This window comes from Dunckerocampus dactyliophorus, chromosome 14 (assembly GCF_027744805.1).
Source record: "Dunckerocampus dactyliophorus isolate RoL2022-P2 chromosome 14, RoL_Ddac_1.1, whole genome shotgun sequence".
NCBI lineage: Eukaryota > Metazoa > Chordata > Actinopteri > Syngnathiformes > Syngnathidae > Dunckerocampus > Dunckerocampus dactyliophorus.
The window spans coordinates 27,064,151-27,075,000 of record NC_072832.1 but is presented as its reverse complement, the minus strand read 5'-3'; the positions used below and the strand labels follow the sequence as shown (position 1 = coordinate 27,075,000).

The window sequence follows — 10,850 nt, the reverse complement described above, 5'->3', positions numbered from 1 at the left end:
CTTTTGCCCATTAGCCACAATCCTTATGTGACACATGAACACATGTGTCTTTCTCTTTTCTGTGAATTTAAACATATTAAAACAGATAAAAAGCGACAGCTCAGTAATGGGATACACCTATGCCGCCGACACAGAAAGCTATTAAAACACCTCCAAAAAGCTCCAACAAGGTTTTATGGTTTTATATCCATGCTGTGAGCCATGCAGCAAAAGGTACATTCACGATTACATGTAATACTTACAGTATTTTGTGTATTTCTGCCATTCTGCCATGCATTATCTGAACTTCCTTGCTCGGTGCATTGATTTCACATAGCGACGTCGTAGCGTTTACTTTTCCAAACTCAGAAATAAAAACACCGCAGCAGTGGCGGTATCTCGAATATGTAGCCTTACCTTTTGGTAGTGTCTGAGGCGTTGTGAGCGCGACGTTGACGCGCCGCCGGCGAGTCTGTGGCTACTCGGTGTTGTATGGCTAAGTGTCAATACGCAAGTAAAGTAGTTCGATCGGAGTAACAACGTTAATAATAATAGCAACAATGTCGCTGTGGCTTGGTTATATGCACGGCACATTACATGTAAATGGAGACTTGTTGCCGCTTTTTGGAGGCTTTTTCAGACAACTTTATACTTGTAGGATGGATAAGTAAGTTCCATACGTGCAGTGATGAGCTTACTCTTTTTATTTGTTTTAAGATCTTGAAAACGCACAGAAAAGAAAAAGACATATGTGTTCATGTCTCACATAAGGATTTTGGATGACGGGCAAAATTCCCAAAAAAAGTGCACTTTTTCTTTAGGTTTGGAGGAAATAAATTTGAGGCTAACTGGTTAGCTCGCTAGCTCACTCGCTAGCCTCGAGTCCCTGCATTTTAAGAGTTGAGCAATGTGTTGTAAACAAAGAATAACAGGAGTGTAAAAGTGACTATAGAGTGTTATTTCATGTCTGTGGGGCTCTAATAATGTTAAAAACCTGTATTTAGAAGGTCATAAACAGGTTTTCTATGCTCTAACTATGAAAATATTCAATTTATTAAAGGTTTTTTTCAACATACTTAAGTATGTTTTATATTGTTTGTAATTATGTTCTATGTTGTTGTTTTTTGTTTTTTTAAAAGCAAAGGTTAAATTCGTAAAAGTTACATTTTTGTACATGGCAGGCGCCATTTTTATCTTGCGTTTCCCAAGTGACGTCGGCGAAAGCGCAGCTCTCAGCTCCTAAACAAACCCTTCTAGAGGCAGCTCGCCCACTTCGTTCGGTATATTTTTCATCAAAATAGTACGCATGCCAAAACGCTGGCTGTTGACAGTGTCTGTGTGATACTGTAATTTGTTTTCTTTTCCAAAAGACAAAAGGTTAAAGACGACAGTGCATGAAGCAAGTCAGACAAGGGACAAATGCACCACGGCCTCACATTCATTTCACTGAAGACTGCTATGAAGCATTTGGCTTGGAAGTACGCTAAATGCATTTTGAATGCTAGGATGCTATTCCTGATGCTATGCTACACAGGACAAACGATGGAGGACGGCGTCAAGTTGCCACAGAACAAAGTAAGTCATGTCTTATTTACATATCGTATTGTTAACACGATGGCACCATAGCGACAAGCATTCAAAGCGTTATACATCTTATAAAACATACATTCACAGCAATATGTTGATGGTGGGGCCACAGAATACACAATAAAAAGGCTTCAAAGAGCCCTTCACGCTCATTAAGAAGCCGATTTAAAACAATAATTGAAGGATAAGCAACTCCAAGGTAATTTACACTTACCATTTTGTGTTTGAAGCCGAGCAACCTTCATCTCCATGTCTTTGTCATCAGACATATAACCGTCGTTGGTGGTTCCAATAACTACGGCTTCATTCTTCCTACTCGAAAACTAATGACACATTGCTCAAACCTTGGCTATAATGACTGTAAACATCTTCTGTGTCGTCCATCCTCTCATGTTTGTTTACGCTGCCGAAGATGAGAGCTGCGCCTTCGCTGACCTCACTTCCAGAAACGCCCTTTTTTGCAGCGGTCAGTCAAAATCTGTCCCGCCATGTACTGTAAATGACTTTACGTCTTTATGCTTCACTGGTAACATTTTTTGTCAAGCGTTGCGATTTTGCACTTTGTTTGTCGGCCCTTGAACGCACCGTAGTGGCTGTGAGACGCAAAAGTCAAACTTTCCATGTGTTGGTTATCATTCATTCGTGGTGTGTACATATACGTTTTCTACTTTGAAATTAACGTCAACGTCAAGCTAGCGAGCGAGCTGTGTGTCAAAAATAAACGTAACCCTTTAAGCGCCAAAGTCGCAAAATCGCGACAAGCAACGTTGCTGAATTTAACAAGCCATTTCTGCAAATACGGTGCCTCATGTAGTTAATACTTTACACCAGAAGATGGGGGACATCTCTAACTTCAATCTGAGCAACATTTGTGGGCGTTTCCATGCAAAGTTTATACGTTTATAGAATTTGAAGCATCTTGTGCGCATCTGCTCGCCATGACAGTCCACACGCAGACGCTTTGCTAAAGCGTGTTCGTGTGGTGGGCTGTCAAAACAACGCTAATGGTGAAGGGGGGAGCGGGAATGTAAAAAAATAGCGGCATACACGGTACTATCCACAAAGACTCCTCGGTGAAAAATACACTACTGATAAAGAGATAGATACGATGTGAGAATACAATGAATGCATGAATAATAATATTCAATAGATAGATAGACACTTTATATCTATCTATGCAATAATAGCAGTATGAATAGCTGTCCAGGCAGCAGTGTGTTCAAGATCCCGCTGTAAATCACAGTAATGACGGCTGGGTTTGCTTGAGAGACGGGGAAGAGTATCACAAGGGGATCAGACATGTTGATGGAGACAGGGATCGAACAAATTCTGAGCCTGGTGACGTAATAATATGCAAATTAAATGAGTACATTTACTCCCATCACAAACTTTGGGTCATACTGGTGATTTTTCCCATTTACAGTCGGCCCTTATTTCTAACCATTTTCAAGCTACTATTTTGAAATAGTAATGTCAAAACTCTGGCGCCTAAAGGGTTACATTTTATGGGCACATGAATTATTCCGGGATCTCCGCCACTCGCTGGTCATCCCCGAACGTAACCCCCCGCAAAAAGCACGGATCTACAGTAGTTCCCCTTTTGTCAGAAAAATGTAACATCAAAATTGTTGTGCATCACTTTAAGTGTCTGTAGCAGAAACCCAGAAAGAAAGACACGTAACACTTTGTAAAAATGCTTCTGCATCAGCGACTGTACCTTGACTCGAGCCAGGTCGTGAGGGTTGAGCACAGATCCCTGGTAGAACTCGACTTGTGTAAAATGGCGTTTGAACAAGGCTTCCAGCTCAAGATTAGGGGAAATACTAGCGCACACACACAGACAATGTGAATAAACAATTGCATACTTTTCATATGGGCTGACTTTTAGCATACAAGCTGGGTGTGGGGGGGGGAAATACAGGAACTTACTTATGGAGAAAAACAATTTCTACATTGACATCATCCCTGTCCTTGTGTAGGAAGTCTTTGAGGAAGTTGGAGACACTTTCGAGGGTAATATGACCACAGACCACAATATGCCTGAAAGGGGTGGGAGGGGGGAGAAATCATCTTGAGTGGGCAACATAAATCATTGCAGACACTGGCATGTCTCCCAAACATCATCAGCCCAAACCAAAGCACAAAAAAAGCCAAGAAATGTCATTTGAAAGCAAACACATAATTGAATTAAATCCTTCTTGCCATGAAAGTGAATATTTTCCCCCTTGTCATGAAAAGTGGTTACATTCTGCAGGACGAGCGCAATCAAACACTCAACTGTGAGCCACTTAAGAAAATCTACGTTATAATCAGCGGTCGGCCCCCCTCACCAAATATAAAAGTCGGCCCCTCGGCCAAACCACCCCCGTGTGAGCTGGATGCATGTTGACAAAGACGTGCACATCAGTATGATCCCGCTTAAAAAAAAACCTTCAAAGCCATTCCGAGACTTGACAGGAACTCTAAACAGGAGCGTTTGACAAGTCTTTGGCAAGAGGCCGCGGTGCGTGGCGGCCGAGGGGTTCTGGCAGGCGGTGATTGCAGCAGCGAGGAAAGCGGGACGTTATACGGGAGCGACGCTTGAGCAGACATCCGCGTTTGGACGCATGTGCTGTTCAGAGGTCAGCCGTACGGCCCAACAACTGCAACTTTGATGAAAGGGTGCACTAAACCGTTTTGTTTGCGTCACCCATGGAGCAAAAGATAGAAAGTTATGCATTTAGCATTTTTTTGTGCATTTGGCTAAGCTGGAAAATACACCGTGCGATTTTAAAAGTATTAAAATCCACCTCACAACCTTCAAGTTGATTGCCTGCAACCCGAAGTCAAAGCTGACGAATGAAATGCCACCACCAGAACACAAACCTTACATTCCCATCGTTTTGTATTTTTACCACGATATTGAGTTGTGACTGTTTCGGAAGACCTTTCACCAGGAAAAGATGCATCCTGCTGTTTCGACCTGTGAACACACACACAGTTCCTAATAGGGATGCTCCCATCGATCGGCATAAAAAAAAAACGGCATATGCCGATAAATGCCTTTCAAAGCCGATCGCAAAAAACGATCCGCCTAGCTTCTAATCTTCAAACTCCAAGTGTGACTTTTTACCACCGTTACATTTTGTTTCTAAAACAAGCAATGTGGTTAGTTCAGAGCTGCTGTTGTCCCACGGGAAAGTGGATATCACGTCCACGGGGTACGTACTACTAGCGAGTACCATTAGAAACAAATCAGGGGTTCTTATGACTTCAAACGGGCTTAAAGCGGCCCATGTATGCCCAGCTTTGGTTAGCAGAATTACAAAAAAAAACTCCTGAACCAAGTGTGGACTGAGACATTTTCACCAATGACCATTTTCTTGCACTCTTTACCCTCGGGACCAATTTGCTCCAACTGACTCCCATACAACCACACTGTAATCCTGACATATTAGAGTGCTTTTAAATTCAGAAGAACCATTTTTGGGACCTAAGGGTAAGACGTTTTTTGAATAAACTGCAAAATGATCATTATATTTTTCCATTTTCAACTTTTTCCCTGTCAGGGGTCGCCACAGCGGGTCAATTTCATGAATGGTTTTGACTTTGTTTTAATGCGGGACATCCTTCCTGACAGAAGCGTGCACCATTATAGCGCCAAAAAATGAATAACGCATCAGAATCAATGTGGTCATCAATTACTGGTCAAGTCAAGGTTGTAATGACCCCAAATATTCAACTTTAGACTTCATTTGGAGAAAATGTTGCGTATTTTGGGTTTTTCCCACCCACATGATCTTGACAGTGTACGGCCACTTAAATCCCCAACTGAGTACATGCTGAGGAATTTTCACCAATCACCACTGGAGTACCTTTTGCGTAAATGTAACCATATGTGTACACTCTTTCCCCTCGAGACCGATTAGGTCCCATTAATCACATTTTGACATCCGCGTATCAGCACACAGCTTAGAAGCTGACAAACATTTCAGACATCAGCATTCCAAAATGATTTGGCTGCGTTTGCCTGTTCAGTCATCGCTTGAACTCTTCAGTTCCATTTTGAAAGCAATCACCGCCAACAGCGGATCCAAACCTCCCGTCTTACATTGACACAGATTAGCGCCGACGCTTGGCAGACATGCTAATTAGCCAATGGACATGCGTAACAATATCTCATAATGACGACAACCTCATCCGCCACTTAGCAGGACATGCAAGGAGACAATTGAGACGTTGTACGTTTTGGGATCTGGCAGGGAACACCTCGGCGCTCGGGATTTTGGGGGGGATAAAGTTACTCTCTCCTTAAACGAAAGCGTTTGGCGTTCATTAAGACGATAGATTTGTCATGACAGGTCTTTTTAAAGTCATTGTCAGGCTCTCATACAGCAGGACCACACTTATTAAGCGTTAATAGTTGACGTCTACCATCGTGTAGAGTGAAATCCGACCGGCTTTCAAGTAAATTGAAGTTGATGTCGGTGGAGGGTTTACGTAATCCTGTGGAAGAGGTTGCAGTCGTGCATGATGGTCTTCACAGACGTGCCTTTAAAGAATCCAACAGGCAGTGCTTTGAAAGTGCTTTGTTTGGCCATCTACTGCACTATTTTTCCGAAACAAACCATTTCAGTAAAAACATTACAAGTGATATGCAAATCCCAATCACCTCATGAAGGACAACAACAAAACCCCATCCCCATACACACAGTGTACATCTAGCATTATCCATACAGTCACCTTGAAAGCAAGCAGGGGGAACAAGAAAGCATGCAGTCCAAACATGCAAATGGGGGGAAACATCCCAGGGTGTCGTTTGGCGTGAAAATGAAACCAGGAAAGCTCAAACCTCAGCAACAGACACAAACAAATATAAGTTCACTACTGCTCTAATCCTTACAGCAGTTTAAACATCGGAACCAGATCATGAACGCATGTCGTCTCAAATAGTGGCCAGGTGACTGCGTTATATGCATTTTGATGTTTTACAATGAATTTCCTACAAAGATATCATGATACTTCATGAGGGAGTTCCAATATGATGTATTTTACAATTGACACCATACACTAATCCATCACCACTTAGCAGCTTCACTTGTTCTAAAATATATTCCTAAATGTGGTTGAATAATCCCTATCATTAGCAAAACTATTTATTACTTTTATGTAATCATTTAACAGTTGCTTATAATTATGAATTAAATCATGATAGTAACAATTATAATAACTTCACCCATTTGATTAAGACTATTAAAAACTATTCTTACTTCAACAAAATTGAAATATTTTTGGCCTAAATTTAGCACAAAAAATGCAGAAAAATACAAACAAGGCATTCAGAAGAGGTTGTGATGATATGTAGTATTCTAGACTAGTCACTAGGTGTCAGTAATGTTACATTGATGAGACAATAGCCACTGCACGGAATAAAAGGAACAAGGAACTCCCCCAATGCTAACATGTGTGAGTCTATGTTATATCTTGTTTATGTCTTATTGTCTCTTATTATGTGTACTATAGTGGGTAATAGGAGTTTAAAGGTGACTATAGTGGTGTTATTTCTTGTTTAGAGGGTTCTAATCATGTTAAAATCGTATTTAGAAGGTCGTAATCAGGTTTACTACAAAAATATTCCATGATATTTGATTAGGACAAATCAGCAGGTACACTTGGTCAAAACCTAATTTGTTCCAGTCCGTCTTCCCTCCAGGTGTGCACAAACTACACTTACATCTAAATGTTTAGAAAAGTAGATTGGTTATCGGTATCATATCGGCCTTGAGAAGCAAAAAGTTATGGGTGTCGGTTTGAAAAAGAGATATCGTGCAACAATTTTCTATGTCTTTATTTCTATGAAAGAATTCTGTGAATACAAATCCCATCAATCCTGCTGCCGTGTCCTGTACGCAGGTGGCGTGTGTTGTGGCAAGGATGTCTTTTGCGACACATGGTCACGGTACAGGTCATTACTGCCACCTAGTGGTAACTGTTTTGGGTGCTGCATTTAATCATGAAAGTGGACAGTTTTAAAAAGTCCCGAGCGATGTCAATTCGTTTTTGTTGGTTTTAATAAAAATGAATTCTGTGGATGTACGTCGGCGTTTACGCAAGGTTGGACTTTGAGTGCCAACGTCTCCAAGTGAAGTGGGGTCTAATGGAAAACATAATGGAAAACACACAGCCTCCCCGCGAGCGGCGGCGCCGACTGAACGCAACGCTCGTCATTGTTTTATCAACAAAGCGTACACAAGCCGAGCGCTGCCGCGTACGCTCCGCTGCAGGGAGCATGAAAGAGACGCTCACTCAAGAACTTCCTCGAGGAGTTGACGGCGTCCTCGGTGACCTCACTGCTTGCTGTGCAATCAGTCATACGCTCGGAATCTCTTCATCTTCTTTTGTTTTGTTTTCGCTGATAAACTTTGTGATGTAAAGCCCAAACACGTACAGTGCACGTCGAAATGATTACGCAGACAGCGCCAGCGCCGTGCTTTGTTTTGGGCGGAGATGCTGTGATGGTTGCCACATGTTTCAACGGAATGAAAGAGGAAAAAAAAAACGCTGCAGAAAAGAGAAAATAAAGCGCGTGGGCGAAAGGATCCTCGGCTTCTCTCAGCACTTATTTGAGAGTCGGGGCGGAGGCTGCCGAGCCAAACATAACATTTCATCAATCTTATTCCACTGACAGGAAAATACCGTTTAACAAAGACTTTTCTTTCTCGCCCTTTTCTACATCTGACTTCCTGAATTATTTCCCAATCGCACAGGTTGGCTGGAAACAGACTGGAAGACAGAGTTAGCAAGCAGACAGAAAATAAGAAACCAATGAAGCTCTGTGCCGAATACCAAGCGGACATTTTCTACTCCTAATATTACGACTTTATTCACATAATATTACAACTAACCTCATTTTACAAAATGTGCAACTTTATTTTGTTTTTTTTCTTGTACTATTCCAATTTAAAAAATATATCATTTTAAAAAAATGTATATTTCGACTTTATGCTACTAAAATGATGTTACTTTACCTCATAACACTGCAATGTTACTTTATCTCGTTAGATTACAACATTTTTCTCTTCATATTATGACTTCATTCACATCGTTTTGCAAAAATTCCAACTTTATTTTGATTAAAAAAATATGTGTTTTCTCATTAATACGTTAACTTTATGCAACTAAAAGGACATTTTCTCATAAATATTACAAGTGTATTCATGTAAAATTACAACTTCTGTCTCTTCATGTTATGACTTTATTCCAATAATATTAGGGCTTTTTCCCAAACCGAATTTTCCAAAATGTACAACTTTATTTTGTTTTGTTTGTTTCTCAGAATATTACGACTTAAAAAAAATAACATTTAAAAAAAATGATTTTAACTTGATGCGACTTAAATGATGTTACTTTTCGTATTTTCATAAAATTACGACAAATTTTCCAAAAATTCCAACTTCATTTTGTTTGAAATATTATGTATTCTTTATTTGATATTTCAACTCTATGCTACTAAAATGATGGTATTTTTCCTCCTAATATTATGTTACTTTCATAAAATTACAACTTTCTCTCATGAGATTACAACTTTTTTCTCTTAAAATTATGACTTTATTACAATAATTTTATAACTTTTTCCGCAACCTAATTTTGCAACAATTCCGACTTTATTTTGTTTTAAAAAGTATGTAGTTTTTTCTTTAATGTTTCAACTTTATGCTAGTACAATGAATTATTTTTCTCACAAATATTCCAAGTTTATTCTTGAAAATTGCAACTTTTTTCTCATTGGAATACAACTTTTTATCCTCTTTATTCTTGCAAAAATTACAGCAGGTTTTTTTCATTGCTGCTGTTTTTTAAATTAAATTTTCCAATTATTTCATCTATTTCAACTTAAAGTCAAAATATTGAGAAAAAAGTTGCATTTTACGAGAATAACGTCATACATTACGAGTAAAAATAATGTCACTTTAGTAGCATGAAGTTGAAACAGTAAAGAAAAAAAGACATCATTTTTAAAAACAAGTTGGAATATGAAAAACAAACAAAGCAAATGAATAAACTTGTCATTTTTAAAACAAAATCTTTTTTTAATCATAAAGCAAAAATATGATGGTAAAAAAAAATAACAGAAATGGCAAAAAAACAGCTTTAGTTTTTACCCCAAGCTAATTTTCCACCAAGTTTGAGCGACAAGGGGGAGGAAAAGAACACGGTACAACGAGCATCGCTGGTTGTTGGCAGGATGAGCGCCGTGAGGGAGAACCTCCGGCAGACACACACGGAGAGAGAGAGAGAGAGAGAGAGAGAGAGAGAGAGAGAGAGAGAGAGAGAGAGAGAGAGAGAGAGAGAGAGGGACCGGGCAAGCAAGCAAGGCAAAGCAAGCCAAAAACAAAGCAGATCGTCCAAAGGGAGCGAGGCGAACCAGCATTCAGGGTGTGGGAGCGGACTGAAGATCAGGGCCAGAGTGGTGTCAAGCTTTGATGATGAAGATGGCTTCTTGGTGCCTAAGCATGCCACACATGACGCATCTCAACATCAAACAGCCAAGCCCACAACAAAAACACGCAAGCAAAATGACACCCAAAAGAGAGGAAATGTATCTTAGATTGACGGCGCTTCAGCAGAGCATCTTTATTTTATTCTTATTAAAAATGGCAGGGGTTTTAGTGACTCTCATTCATCCCTCGAGCGTACACACAGCTGGACGTGAAGGCAAGCTTCCATCCAAACATTACGCAGCATCGTCACCACACTTGTACCGCTGCAGTAATCCCTCGCCACTTCACCGCTTCACTCCATCACGCTTTTGAAAAACATATGCGCGTCCATCAATCAGCGCTGCTTCCTGGTGGAGTACAGCCGGTTGTTAGTAAAACGAATACGGAAATTTAAGCAAATTTTGCTTCCAAATTTTGGCCTGCATGAAGCATTTTCAAGCATAAAAGTGGCTAAATGAAGTAAAATACAAACATAAGACCCATTCAAACATGATATGTAGTATTCCAGATTGGTCACTAGATGTCATTGATGAGACAATAGCCACTGCAGGAAGTACTGTACACAACAGGAAGTTAAAAAAAAAACAAGATACTGTCCCAATTAATATATATTTCTTTTTTTCTCTTATTGTGTCTACTATATTGGCTAATAGGAGTGTAAAGGTGACTATAGGGGTGTTATTTCATGTCTAGAGGGCTTTAACAATGTTAAAAAGTGTATTTAGATGGTTGTAAACAGTTTTTTTCTGTCTTATATGTCTAAATCTTTATTATGTCTACTATATTGGGTAATAGGAATGTAAA

General features: G+C 39.9%; 1 protein-coding gene across 35 annotated transcripts in view; it reads right to left on the bottom strand.

Annotated features, from left to right (window-relative positions):
* kcnma1a (potassium large conductance calcium-activated channel, subfamily M, alpha member 1a) overlaps positions 1-10,850 on the bottom strand; it is a 264,345-nt gene that overhangs the window by 87,771 nt on the left and 165,724 nt on the right. For all 35 annotated transcript variants that reach the window (XM_054799657.1, XM_054799671.1, XM_054799666.1 and 32 more), the window contains exons 10-11: positions 3,496-3,606; positions 3,284-3,389 (exon numbers count right to left, since the gene is read on the bottom strand). In XM_054799657.1, the coding sequence (XP_054655632.1) occupies positions 3,284-3,389; positions 3,496-3,606 (217 nt within the window). The remainder of the gene's footprint in view (positions 1-3,283; positions 3,390-3,495; positions 3,607-10,850) is intronic.